At 38.1% G+C, this 15216-nt stretch overlaps 1 protein-coding gene across 1 annotated transcript; it reads left to right on the top strand.

Annotated features, from left to right (window-relative positions):
* Positions 1-5454: 5454 nt before the first annotated feature.
* LOC131603744 (importin subunit beta-1-like) lies at positions 5455-10022 on the top strand. The gene is made up of 3 exons (XM_058876165.1): positions 5455-5611; positions 6746-9165; positions 9256-10022. The coding sequence occupies exons 2-3, from the start codon at positions 6752-6754 to the stop codon at positions 9461-9463; spliced, it is 2622 nt and encodes an 873-aa protein (XP_058732148.1). The 5' UTR covers positions 5455-5611; positions 6746-6751; the 3' UTR covers positions 9464-10022.
* Positions 10023-15216: the final 5194 nt, after the last annotated feature.

Below are 15216 nucleotides of genomic sequence, written 5' to 3'. Positions count from 1 at the left end.
AACTTGCTACTAAAAATCCTTCAATTAGCCGTGAAGGTTTCAGTACTTAAAACTCTGTCTTAGTTTGGTAGTTAGCCATTGAAAAACTTCAAACCTTGTTAAAGGAGGTTCATGGATAAAGCTAGTAAAATTCTCAAATCATTATTGAAAACTCTAAAGAAGGAGTTATTGGGGAGAAGACTAGTGTAAATTTGAAAAGATAAAAGAATCAGACTAAAATCACTTATCATATTTATGTTGTTATAGATTAAGATAGATGATATAATAAAATTAGAACAGTAAATGATACACAATGAGAAAAAATGAACATAAAATAATCAAATGTTTGAGAGATAAGTTGATTACCATAACCAAGAAAGAAAAAGAATATCTTTGTTTATTCTTGAATTATTGTAAGGTGCTGGTAAGAAAATTGTCACTATAAAAACACTAACTCATTTCCTCTTTAAATCCAGAGTGCAGTAAAAAAACAGCTGCATTATAAGAAAACAATTTAAAAAGAAAAACTATTCCAAAATAAAAACGGTTGGCAACTGCTCTTATCTTTTACAGCATAAGCATTTATTATACTGCTAACGAGTGCCCCGGGAGCACCGGTTAAGAGTTTAAAATGGTATATTTTGTTTATTAAATACTTGTATTAAATGTAAAGAAAATTAAAATAATTGACTTTTCTAAGAAATAAAAGGTATGTTTTTCTTGAAAATACTTGTATTCAATGCATTGAAAGTTTAAATTATTGTTTAAATTATTTGGAATCCTTAACCAGTGCCCCAAAGGCACTAGTTAGCATGACCCTTTATTATAATGTTATTTCTTAGTAATTAATTAAGTAGTTAAAGGGTAATTTTAGAAGAAAAATAGGAAAGCTCAAACATTCATATTCTCTTTATAGATAGTTATAGATTTACTAATAAAATTGATTAGAATCAGTGTTTAATTGGTAAGGGCCTCAAGTCTTGGGCTTTGTCTCTCTCCTCACACTCATTTGATCTTGCTCACCCCAATTTCAACTTACACCCCATTACTTCTAATTTATTTTTATCTTTATTAAATTATTCATTTTGTGTCATTTAATTTTAATTATAATCCAAAATACTAAAATAATATACAATAGCTAGATAAATAATAGGTCATATTAATCTTGTTTCTTTTCTAAAGAAAATCAATCTATCCTTTAATTAACCCGAGATGGGAGAATGTATATTCATTTGTCTCACAAGTAATCAATGGGATTAGCGTACACTTTATTTGAGTGATTAATCACAAACATTTTTCATAAATATAGATTAAAAATGGGTGAATGTATATTCATTCGTTTGAGTGATCACTTAGTGCACACTTTGTCGGCTTGATTATTCTCTTCCGCACCTAAAATCAACTCAACACATCAAATCATATTTTTTGTCCTGTGCGGTAAATCACCATTTTCTGTCCTCGTGCGTCAAAATCATTTTCATAAATTAAAATCAACCAACCCACAAATATTTTTTAGACGAACTACAGTGCTCTAAATTCCCCATTGCATCTGGGGATACGTAGGCACGAGGTTTTGAAACTCTGGCGAGCACACTAATTAAAAAATTGTCTTCTCCTCATTCTTTTGTAAATATCTCAATAATAAAAATAAGCATTTCCCCCTTTTTGTAAATATCTCATTTTGTAAATATCCAATGAATAATAAGTAAATAAAAAACAAACAAACAATTGCTAACAAACACTTTAACCCTAGAATATTAGGAGGTTTTCGTTGAGTACAGCAGATGCGCGGGGCGCCTAATACCTTTCTCTCTTATAACCGACTCTCAAACCCTAAATTGGTTGCGATGACCATGTTTTGTCCTTTTTAAGGGTTTTATCGATGTTACCTTTCATATAAAAATTTAGGTGGCGACTTTGTGTCTATTTTAAGCGTTTAGACTCTCGGGTATTTTTGCGTCGCGATTGTTGACAACTCTACAAGGAAATGTTCCCTAAAGAGAGTCAAACCTACCTTGTAGTTTTAAGGTTAGTTGTTTGTTTTTTCTTGTTTTTATTGTGTTTCATGTTTTTGTTTTTATTTTACTTTCATTTTATTTTATATATTTTATGTTGTTTATACTATATTGAGATTGTTTTAATGAGAAACTCTACACCCGAGCTTGAGAAAAAACATATGCTTTAAACGGTAGTCTCGTCAAATTAATCGAGGAGATATCCATCTCGTTGATTGGTATATAAACTCCACTAAGAATAGATCTGTTCAAACTCGTCTACACAGTAGGGTTCGCCCCTCTTTGTGTTGATAACTTGGATATGGTCCATGACTCTAAGAACTTTTATCTAGAACCCGCCCCACCTATGGTGACCTTACATTATTAATCCACAAGACCTACGTCTAATGGCTTAGTAACAAAGTACCACTTAGACGAGACTTATCCAGGAGGGCCACAATGGTAGGGTTCACCCCTTATTATGGTGAAACTCTGGGTATAGTCCATGACTCTAGGACCCTTTATCCCAAAATCTTAGAAACTACACGTGAAAAGATTGAGTACTAAAGATTTAGAATTAACCTATCATAGGGAGCCTCCCCAAATAAGCTGTTCTTATATCCATCGGTATCCCTAAACCTATTTGGATTTTCTCATATCTATTAATATCCCTAAACCAATTTGGATTTTTTCTATGTCTGTCACTATCCTAAACCCGCACGTACATTGCATCTCCATGAAAAAAACTTTTTAGTATATCTTGAAAACAAAAAGAACTTTTTGCATACCCATGCATTCTCAGACATTTGCATACATGCACTGACATAAAACTAGCATCTCTTCCACCTTCACCAACCTCCAACCGCCAACCAGCTAGCAGATTTATCGATACTCACAAAAAAACTTGAAGCATGTCTTAAGAAACTATGAAGGAACTTAAGATAGGCTAAAAACTATTGAAAGAAGAAACATAAAGTCTAAAACATGATCGACGATAATCATTTGACTTTAGAAGGAGGAATCCCGTTAATGAACGGTCACCCCTCACTTCGACAAGTGCAAGAACTTCCAAAAGCATCTTTTAAAGTTCGCAGATCAACAAGAAAGCTCAACCCTATAATTGTTAGGCCTTTATCATTTCAATTGTAATTTCTTTCTTACTAAGTATTGTATGTTTCTAAAAACATACTCTTTGGTTGATAATTTGAATAAAATGATCATGCATATTTTTTTGAATCAATCCATTCATATCCACTTTTTCTTGTGCCAACACTTACCACATACGTAAATATAAACACTTTTTCCATTTCGCTTTTCACCTATTAACTAACTTGGGAGGAGAATGATGTAAACAAAATAACCGAATTTGATGATATTTGCTTTTAATAGTAGGACCTGGATGACGATGTAAGATATTATTTCACTTCCCAAACACTTGAGAAATAAGGATATAATCTGTAGTCAACCCATTCGAGCCCGAAGTTGGTGTTCTTTCTATTTTAAAAATCATTCAAATTGACCAGGGTCAGAATAGTTTTCAATTAATTCAACGATGCATCCTGATGCAAGAGAATCAGTCCATCTAATCGTCATAGCAAAAGGTTTAAGCACATCCTCATCCTTGCCCATATCATCCAACGCTGAGAAACCAGTGAAAAGACATAGCTCACAATAAGTTAAACATGGCAATTACAACCTTTATCACATGGATTTTTCCAAAAAGAGCTCGCTTAGTAAAAAAAAACTAAGAAAGTCGACTTATGCAAAAGTCAGGGCATCCCGATGGAACACAAATTCAAAAGAATTGGTCCATGCAAAAATAGGGAATAAAAGCACAAAAAAAAGAGGAAATGGAAACAAGTTGGTAAACGAAAATAGGCAACTGCCACCTCAAGAATCTCATCAGTGCTTCAACCACTATATCTACCTCCATCATCATGACTACCAAAATTCCCACTCTTTCTCCCCATGTCTTTTCCAATTTTCGATTTCAAAACTTGCATGAGCGTTGCGTTAGAGTTACTTTTCAAAAGGAACAATTTTACTTGCAAATCAATACTTAGCATCAGGAAAATCTCAAGAATGGTCTGATCAAAGGCAAATTGTCTCAAGACACTCATAGGGGGGAAATCACCTAAGGATTATGCCAATCAGAGACAAATCTTAATGATCATAGAAGCTCATTTGAAGATCCTATTGACAAGGAATAAATTATTTCAAGAATTCCTTAATTTAATTTATTCATTGAAGTAATTATCTATTTTAAATTATATTAATTGTACCCATTTTTATATTTTCATTTTTTTATATTTAAAATTAATGACATGTCCATTTTTAAATGACAAATTACTTGTAAAATATGATAAACTATTATATATTTTTATTGACGTGATAAATAGACAATATAAATAACACAGAAAATCATTAAAATATGTAAAAATATATTTTATTTTAAAATTTGAAACAAGTGGATTAATTTTGTACATAAGACAAACTAAAAAAATAAAATTTATGATTAAGTCTAATGTAGTATTATATTTTATGCCCAAATTTTCAATAAAAAATCAATGTAAACTTGTTGTAGCAAAATCAATTCTTCAATAATAATTTTTTTAAGAGAGTTTATTTTAATTTTATTATTTAAAATTATTTAATTGTGTTATAGGTTAAATTTTTTTTTTTTTTTTAAAATAAAATTAGTGTTAATAAATATCAAAATTTACGAATATGGACTTAAGTGTTTCATTAACTCATATAATATTACTATTTTTTAAAGAAAATTAGGTCAAAATATGACTATCAAATATTAGTTCGGCCCACATAACTAATAATGACATTCTCAAACCCTAATTATATCGAAATTTTGAATGATAGATACAACATAATCCCTCGACGGCGCCTCAATTGTTGCCTTCACCATTTTAATAAAGTCAACATTTTTACTTAACATTAATATATGTGCATCTCCATTTCTTAGCAAGATTCATTGTAAATGCGAACTTTCACTACTAATACATCGTTGAAGTCGCACACTTCAAACGTCGCTCCAAGTGCAATATCATGACTGTTTCGAATCAACACGCTTGTTTCTAGATATAAAAATAATCAATAAAATATAAACTTTTCTTTAAAAAATTATCTTACGAAAATAATAAGCGAATCATTTAATAAAAAAATTGTCAGAATAAATTTAATATATGAATAAATTGATCAACTTTTAGAAAGAAGCATTAACACTATCATATCTTATGATATGATATTCATTTTAATCCCAACTCAATAACCACGCGCAGAAAATATCGCGTGACCACGTATCACACGAACCCGCTCTTCACAAACAATAGAAAAAAATGAATCAAACATTTCAAAATGAAAATAAAGCCGTTGATGAAACAATCACAGGGCTGAGATTAGCCCCATTTGAATAAACGGTTGAGATTCGTTCGTGTGGCTACGTGTGTAAGTGGTGGAATCGAATATAAAAAAGGGGAATACTGAAGAAACAAAAATTTAACATTGGCGTCTCTGCTTTTTCCCACACTCTCTCCCTGCTAGGGTTTCAGAGTCGCCGCGCTACTGATTTTCAATTCTCCGAACTTTTCTCCGGCAAGCAATCTCCGATCAACGAGACTACTCTCGTGAGTTTGATTCTCTCTTGTTGATTCGCTCTGCTTGATTTTTTTTCTGCCCTTGATCCGTGGTAGTTATTTAGGGTTTTATTGATGTTTATATGGGTTAATTTAATCTGATTTGTTTTTTCTGATTGGAATTAGTTGAGTGTTTTTTAGGTTTGTTTGTGGATATTACAGTGTAATTTGATTTATGAATATTCGGTGGTGTTGCTGATGCTTTTGTTTCAGTGGATTAATGGTAGAGAATTTATTTTAACTTAGTTATGTGGATTTTCGATCTATTGGTGGCTTTACTAATGTTTTTCAAGTAGGGTGAATTTTTGTTGTTGTTATTGAGAAATGGGTTTTACTGTGTTTTAATTGCATTTCTTATATTATATGATTTATTGGCTTCTATGTGTTTACAACCGTATGTGGGGTTTATGGCCGTTGTTGGTCAGATTGAGGTTTATGGATGCTGTTGGTTGGATTGGGTTTTATGGCAGCCGTTGCAAGGATTGGGGTTTATGGCCTGTTGGCTTGATTGGGGTTTATGTTTCTGTCTCTTCAAAGATGTGTGTGGTTTATGGCCGCTATTGGTCAGATTGAGGTTTATGGCCACGTTGCTTAGATTGTGGTTTATGATTGTTTTGGCCAGATTGGGGTTTATTGGTTGTTTTGTTCAGATTGTATCTTATTGTCTCATATTGGGGTTTACGGCTGTTTTGCCCAGATTGGGGTTTATTGGCTGTTTAGGCCCGATCCTTGTATTTATTTTTGAAGATATTGTTTTTTGCTTTTCATACATCTTGTGCAATTTATCTTCCACTGTGAAATCCTGCTGGTCAAAACTTGTTGCACGGTACCACTTGTTGTTTCTCTTGTTCCTTTACGGTTTTAACAAAATATATTTTTTTCATAGTTCTGCATGCGTCCTTTATATTACCCATTCTTAATCTGATAATAAGCTTATGCACATGGCAAATGGTAGTTGAGCTTCTCCCTTTTGCTGATTTAATTTCATATATTATTATTGGTTTAGTTGTAGTTTGGGCTTGGGTATAAGTTTGCAGCACCTTTATTACCTACCTAACAATTTTTTGTTCCTAGTTTGTCACACTGTTTTTCTTTTTTTATGCTAAATAGTTTCGCATGTTCTAGGTTCAAATGGCCATGGAAGTTACACAGATCCTCTTAAATGCTCAAGCAGTGGATGCTTCTGTAAGGAAGCAAGCTGAAGATAACTTGAAACAGTTCCAGGAGCAGAATCTTCCCAGTTTCTTATTTTCTCTTGCTGGAGAATTGGCAAATGATGAGAAGCCTTCTGAGAGCAGGAGGCTAGCTGGTTTAATTCTCAAGAATGCTTTAGATTCTAAAGAACAACACAAAAAGATTGAATTTGTTCAAAGATGGCTGGCTATGGATCCAACTTGTAAAGCACAAGTTAAAGCATTGTTGTTGAGGACTCTATCTTCTCCTTCTCCAGATGCTCGATCAACTGCATCTCAAGTTATAGCAAAAGTTGCTGGCATTGAGTTACCTCATAAGCAATGGCCTGAGTTGATAGGATCCCTCTTGTCAAATGCTCATCAGCTTCCTGCTCCTACTAGGCAGGCAACTCTCGAAACTCTTGGATACATTTGTGAAGAAGTATCCCCAGATGTGGTAGAGCAGGATCATGTAAATAAGATACTCACCGCAGTTGTTCAAGGAATGAACTCTACAGAAGAAAACAATGACGTTAGGCTTGCTGCTATACAGGCATTGTACAACGCATTGGGTTTTGCTCAGGCAAACTTTTCCAATGATATGGAGCGTGATTATATAATGAGAATTGTTTGTGAAGCCACTCTCTCCCCTGAAATAAAGATCCGTCGTGCTGCTTTTGAATGCTTGGTTGCTATTTCTTCTACATATTATGAAAAGTTGGCTCCTTATATTCAAGATATCTTCACCATCACTGCCAAAGCTGTGAAGGAAGATGAAGAGCCTGTTGCTCTTCAGGCAATTGAGTTTTGGAGTTCAATTTGTGATGAAGAAATTGATATTTTAGAAGAATATGGAGGTGAATTTAGCGGTGATTCAGATGTTCCCTGCTCTTATTTTATAAAGCACGCTCTTCCATTTCTTGTTCCTATGTTACTGGAGACACTTTTAAAACAAGAGGAAGATCAAGATCAAGACGAAGGAGCTTGGAACATTGCCATGGCTGGTGGTACATGCTTGGGATTGGTTGCTCGGACAGTTGGTGATGATATTGTGCCTCTGGTTATGCCGTTTATTGAAGAAAATATAACTAAACCAGATTGGAGGCAAAGAGAAGCTGCAACTTATGCATTTGGCTCCATTCTGGAAGGTCCTTCCCCTGAAAAGCTTGTGCCACTTGTGAATATGGCTTTGAGCTTCATGCTCAATGCACTGATGAAGGACCCAAACAATCATGTCAAAGACACGACAGCATGGACTCTTGGGCGAATGTTTGAATTTTTGCATGGGTCAGCTTTGGATACTCCCATCATCAATCAAGGAAACTGCCAACAAATTATTACTGTGCTCCTTCACAGCATGAAAGATGTTCCCAATGTTGCTGAGAAGGCCTGTGGTGCTCTTTATTTCCTTGCTCAAGGTTATGAAGATGCTGGATCCGCGTCTTCTCCACTGACTCCCTTTTTTCAGGAAATTGTCCAGGCTCTTCTTACTGTTACTCACAGAGAGGACACCGGAGAGTCTCGCCTCAGAACCGCAGCATATGAAGCTCTGAATGAAGTAGTGAGGTGTTCTAATGATGATACGGCTCCAATGGTCGCCCAACTGGTTACTGTCATCATGATGGAGCTTCACCAGACTCTTGAGAATCAGAAGGTCTCATCTGATGATAGGCAGAATGAATTACAAGGTCTTCTATGTGGTTGCCTCCAAGTAATCATACAGAAGTTAGGTTCGTCTGATCCAACAAAGCATCATTTGATGCAATATGCTGACCAAATTATGGGTTTGTTCCTGAGAGTATTTGCTTCACGAAGTGCAACGGCGCATGAAGAGGCAATGCTTGCCATTGGTGCTTTGGCCTATGCCACTGGTGCTGAGTTTGTTAAATACATGCAAGAATTTTACAGGTATTTGGAGTTGGGTCTCCAAAATTTTGAGGACTACCAGGTTTGTGCTATCACAGTGGGTGTGGTAGGTGATGTAAGCAGGGCTTTGGAGGAGAAAATACTGCCTTTTTGTGACGGGATAATGACCCAACTGCTCAAGGATTTGTCCAGTAATCAGTTACATAGGTCTGTAAAGCCTCCAATTTTTTCATGTTTTGGTGACATTGCTTTGGCGATCGGAGAAAACTTTGAAAAGTATTTGTTATATGCAATGCCTATGCTCCAGAGTGCTGCTGAGCTCTCTGCTCATACCGCTGGGGCTGATGATGATATGACAGAGTATACTAACACTTTAAGAAATGGAATCCTCGAGGCATACTCCGGGATCTTCCAAGGATTCAAAGGTTCCCCAAAGACGCAGCTCCTGATGCCTTATGCTCCTCATGTACTGCAGTTCCTGGACAGTTTGTACTTGGAGAAGGACATGTAAGTTAATTTCTTTATTTTCAAATCATTTGTGTATTTTTCCTCAATGAATTTTGAATTTTGATTTGTTAATGTGTTTTGTACTTGTAGGGATGATGTTGTGACCAAGACAGCAATTGGTGTGCTTGGAGATTTAGCTGATACTTTAGGTGGTGCTGCTGGTCCTTTGATTCAGCAATCTGTATCTAGCAAAGACTTCCTGAAAGAGTGCTTATCATCTGATGATCACTTGATCAAGGAATCTGCGGAGTGGGCCAAGTTGACACTCAGCCGAGCAATATCATTACCATCATATTGAGGCTCCTGTTGCTGTTTCATGGGTCATATTTCTTCCCTACATCTGCATCGTTGCATCGGGGTCTCCACTGCATACCATGAGTCGGGTCATCACCAGTTTTGGGCACAGGTGTTTCGGTCAGTGGCTGTCTGCATTTTGTCAGAACATGGAGTCTACTTTTTTTCATTTTATTTTTTAAATTTGTTATTATGCATTGCTATGGAGGAAGTCGGTGGGTGATGATCCATCTTTCTGCTAACTTGGCAGAAAAGATGTGGTTTTTTGCATACAGAAAGAGAAACTGGGTAGAAAGGAGGTGAGCAGGAAAGGATATATCCCCATGATATGCCAAATACAGTCAGTATTGAGCTTGCCTTCGTTATTATTTGAATGTTTGGAGTCTATGGTGGTGCTGAAATGAACGACATTGTCTTTTTTTTTTTTTACTTTTACTATTGGTTGTAGAGTGAAATTGTCATCTTAGTCCTTCCTGTGCTTTTAACACAGGCAATGAAACATATTTTAGCCCTCTCTTAAAATTGCTTAAATAATTTTGTTTCTCATACTTGTTTTGCTTTAATTTCGTGTGATAGTTATTTCGATAGTATATGGGTAGTTTTTGAGCTTCTGTGTGTTGAGTATTGTTTCATTTGATTGATTAGAGTGTTTCTTTTCCAGTCTGGAATGTTGATAATACTGTTTGATGTGCAAAAATTACAGAGTAGCTGATTAGCTCCTTATGTATTTGCACGGGCTTTTAGAATTTGAGCCATGTCAAAGATAATTTCAATATTCATATGTTGGATACAAATGCTGGTAGCTTTTACGAGGGCTCTATTAAGTCTCTCACCCACTGAACATCTGTTACGACTTTTAGATTTAATCACACATTTTCTTACTGAATTCTGCACTTAAGTTTTTCTTGATTGTCTTGTCTTCCGGCAAAGACAAATTGATGTTTCTAGTGTCGTATCAAGGAGTTATCACGTGCGGTTTCTCAATCTAAAGGTGATTTTTCCCATTCTTGGTTATCTGTTGATTCTTATACTCACTACCTCTTCGCAATTATCGTCTCTACCGTTTCAAATAAATGGGCCAATTGCATTAATATGTTTGGCGTGAGGCCTGATTTATGGACTGAGTCGGAGAAGCAATTGTAATGAACCAATATACAGTAAATTAGTAAGCCAAATACACCCTTGTATACAATATCCCAATTAATTGTTGAGTTCTAAGAATAAATTAGTCATGAAATATAATGGCAACCTCACCAAGTTTCTCAACGCCTAAAGCAGAAGAATATAGTCATACATAGAGCGTCCAATAAGGGGATTGATGGAATCAGGGTGGTAGAGAAGTAGCTCTTGAATCTGAACGTAATGTAGGAGATGATAGGGGAGGGAGATTGTGGGACAAGTTACTATATGAAGAAGGTTGTACGTATTCTCATTTTTATTACAGTTTATCTGGACCATTGAAATATATCTGAGTGTATGAGTGTATATAAAAGTGGTCCACTATTTGATGATTCATTCTAGATGGTTATATATCTGTTTTTTTTTTAAAGAAATAAACTTTATTATATTTCAAAAGCCATGAAGTACAAGTGATCTTTTCAAGATCCAACTAAGAACTAAGCCATCAACCTAACACAAAACTCATTATTTAAGCAAATTACATCAAAAGATTGCTCACAAAACGCCTATGTTTATCATTGGTCCAGCTTCTATAAATAACTGCGTCGACAATTCTGCCAACAATATTATTAGTAGTACTATCATCACCAAAAATCCCTTGGTTTCTAAAGTACCAACAATCGTTGACCGTTTCCGTGAAAGCACACAGCAGAACTCGAGCTTTACTCCCTCTCTTGCCGCACTCACCAATTATTCAATGAAGTTCCTTGTTCCAATCATCCGAACCGTGCATAATTCCCATCCAAGTTAGAATTTTCTCCCAAATTGGCCTCAAACCATGGCACATGAACAGAAGGTGGTTTTGCGTTTCTATTTCATGGCAGAAGTGACAAATGTTGTTATTGATCATCCCAAACCTACGAAGTCTCTCTTTGGTGGCCGAACTGTTATGACACGCCATCTAAAGGGTGTGGATTGTACGAGGTCGGGCCAGGTTGTTCATCATGAGTTTCTTCCAACTAACATCTTGAACCAGTTCACATAAGGCATAATATATCTTCCTAATAGCATATTTACTTTGCTGCATTGTCAATCCTACAAGCTACTTACGCTATCTCGAATCTTCAGAATACTCTTCATTATCCAAGAATCTGACTGTTTGCTGGAGATAGCCATAATGTCCTCATTCTTTATGTAGTTATTGTGAACCCATCTATATATCTGTTTGTTATTTGCACTTAAGCTATGATAACATAATAAATATTTAAAAAAAAACATTGAAATTCAATTTCTCACTACGATAGTGCCTCCATGTGCATAATATTGATTGATGATGAGCAAACTTTGAAAACTAATAGAACTCTATAATACCCATCCTCTTTTTTAAATCATGTCATTTTACTAAATTAATTTTTCAATATCCTCACAAATATTTTCATGTGAGATGCTATTTATTCAGAAAATTTCTTTAGCCACCTCCCTATGGGGGTCACCCCCAGCGAAAATCCCAAAATACCCCTGCTTCGGAAATGAACTTCCGAAGCGCTTTTTTTTTAAAAAAATTTCCATAATTCGGAAGTTCATCTCCGAAAACACCTCATGGGGGGTGTCTTCGGAGATGAACTTCCGAAAACACCTCATGGGTGAATTCGGAAGTTTATTTCCGAATTATGCAGAAACTGTGTTTTTTTTTATGTTATTTTTTAAACAGTCTCGCATTTTAATTAAACGCAAACGCCAAATAAAATAAGCAACAGATAAACAGAAAATACTAATACGATAAATAAAATCCAAATAATATATACAAGCCGAACCAAATAGTAATAGTGTGCGCAATATACAATCCGAAAACAAAAAATAAATAAACCCGACCACTACTGGGTGTGCCTAACCCTCTCACCCTGAGCCCTCCTCTGCCGCCTGTACCCCGCCGCACGGCCCGCATCAGTGACGATCGCCTCCATCACAGCGACTGCATCTGGACCGCCCTGAAGAACGACACCCCGATCCAAGGCGTCCCGCCCAAGCATCTCTATCCGCTGGCAGATCGGCAGGAGATCAATGGCGTGGTCATCCTCGGCCTGCTGGTTCTCTAGGATCTCCTCATGTGCTGGCCTAGGAGCGCCGGGAACATCGGGTCTCAGTAGAGGATGGGACACCCGGTAGAACCATGTGACGTACCCCTCCTCACTGTGCCAGTCCTGTGTGACCCGAGTGAGACGGTACTCCTGCGGTACCACATGATGCTGCCAGTCCTCCCATATGGCAGTGAGCTGCACTCGGGTCACTGTATCGGGAGCTGCCTCAAAGAGTGACCTGGGTATCCGCTGCACGAATCCGAACTGACGCATGCACCGCTCAGGGAGATACCGGACCATGATGCCGGTCCCGCATGCCAACCAGCCTGAATATAGAGCAATGCCATCAAAGGGGACAATCTGAGCGTAGTCGACGAACGGCCTCCAGGTGACGTCGTCGTGCATCGTGCGGTCCATGTACAAACGGTATGGTCCCACCGCATCGTTCCCCCTCTGGAGAGCGTATCTGGCGGCCCTGGGCATGGCGTCAACGTACGCAGGATCGATGTGGAAGCCGTGGATGCGGGAGAAGTAGGAAATGATCCAGCTCTGAAACACAAACACGATAATGTATTAAAAATAAATACGAAACATAAATAAATAAATACGATAATGTGTTAAAATAAAACGTACCGTAAGTAGTGTGCAGGATCCGACCAACTGCCTCGTCCTCCAGTTGGAGGCCTCATTCAACTTCTGGTAGAGGTATGCCAGAGTAGCTGCCCCCCAGTTCCACTGGTGAACGGTATCCAGGTCCATGAAGTAGCGGAGGTAGGTCACGTCGACGTACCTGGCACTCTTGTCCACAAAGCATGCAGCGCCTACCACATGCATGTACCAGCACCGGAGAGCGCAGCCGCGGTGATACTCTGTGAACAGCTGGTTACCCTCACCCTCAGCATCGGCAGCCGCGTCCAGATGGTGGTCAAAATAAGTGCTCAGTGTGGTGAACCGGACATGAGGTCCAGAAGTTGTGGCGCACTCATAGTGAGCAACCTCGTGCTCCATGCCCAAGTAGAGCATCATCCACTCAATGGCCTCCACCCTCTGGATCTTGGAGTGGGTCAACAACGGCCCCCTAATCGGCAGGTGGAGAAGACACTGCACGTCGTGCAAGGTGATCGTCATCTCCCCAACCGGCAAGTGGAAAGTGGACGTCTCCTTGTGCCAGCGCTCCACAAATGCCCCCTGCATGCCGGTGCTGATCGTGGTGTACCCCGTCATGCAGAGCCCGCTGAGCCCTGAACCTCGCACATGGTCGTTAAACCACTCAGCTGCTGGTTTAAACAGACCAAAAATCTTGCGGGCGTGGTTGACCATTTTCAGCGGCTCTCTCTCCTGTTACAAAAAAAAAAACAAATAAGCGACATATATTAAATAAGCGGACATATATTAAATAAGCGACAAATAAACGGTTAGATTATAAAAAATGGTGACAAATAAACGGTTAAATTAAAAAAATACCTCTCCATCCCAGATCCGCCGAGCGACGTGATCGTGGTAGTGAATCAGCACGGAAGTGTCAAAGGGCCCTCCTGGATAGCCATCCTCCTGCTCATCCTCCTCCCCGGCTGGAGGGTCAACATCCGGTACACCCTCCGGCTCGTGGTATGGCACTGGCACCTCCTCCTCCTCCTCCTCTCGCTGGCGGGAAGAAGATACCCGAGCCAGCCGACTCCTAGATCCTGAAGCAGATGTACCCTCTCCCACGTCCACGGGAACTCGCACACGGCGTCCCCGGCCCTGCCCCCGTCCCTGGGTCGACGCCAGCTGCGCCGCCGCCCGCTCGCGTCTAGTCGACGCAGTCTGAGACTCTCTCCCCTGTCTGATGCGTGCTGGTTGGTTGCCTGACATGTTCCTGTAAACAATTGAAATCGATTAATATGCGAGACAAAAGAAGAAACAAAAATAATTGAAATTCTGATACAGTTCGGAAGTTCATTTCCGAAAACTGGGATGGAGGTGTTTTCGAAAATGAACTTCCGAAACACCCCTGCGATGGAGTTTTCTGCAACTCCCATGGCAGACCCCAAAACCAAACATCAAACCTATGTCTACACATTCTAAACGTCCTAAATATCAGTATAAACCTAACCTAATACATTTTTTGCTATTTGTAAACACCCTAATATACATTTTAATCATAGATCTTAAAATCAAAATGCTTACCGATTGAATGGATTTGAGGACTTTTGAATGTAATAGAGCAAGTAGTTGGAGCCTTTGAGGTAGCTTGGAACTGGTTTGCACAAAAATCTCTTGGGGTGTGAGTTTGGAAGAAGATTAGGGTAAATGATTAGGGGGAGGGGGCTGTTTTGCTTAATCTGCAAAACGCGCAGTATTTCGGAAATGAACTTCCGAAATGGTGTTTTCGGAAGTGCATTTCCGAAATAAGTCAATTTTTTTTAAAAAAAAGGCGCTTTCGGAGATGCATCTCCGAAAACACCTTTTTCTTGCATTTCAGAAGTTCATTTCCGAAGTCAGGGGTATTCTGGGTTTTTCACCAGAGGTGAGCTAGAAGGTTGGGAGGTGGCCAAAGAAATTCTCTTTATTCATGTGT

Source organism: Vicia villosa, linkage group LG5 (assembly GCF_029867415.1).
Source record: "Vicia villosa cultivar HV-30 ecotype Madison, WI linkage group LG5, Vvil1.0, whole genome shotgun sequence".
NCBI classification, from domain to species: Eukaryota; Viridiplantae; Streptophyta; class Magnoliopsida; order Fabales; family Fabaceae; genus Vicia; species Vicia villosa.
This window is presented reverse-complemented; position numbering and strand designations above follow the sequence as displayed.

Bases quoted from the DNA above. Each gene is read 5' to 3' on its own strand.
- LOC131603744 (XM_058876165.1), top strand. From the start codon at position 6,752: ATGGCCATGGAAGTTACACAGATCCTCTTAAATGCTCAAGCAGTGGAT. The intron at 9,166-9,255 runs GTAAGTTAATTT...TTGTACTTGTAG, and splicing joins TTGTACTTGGAGAAGGACAT to GGATGATGTTGTGACCAAGA.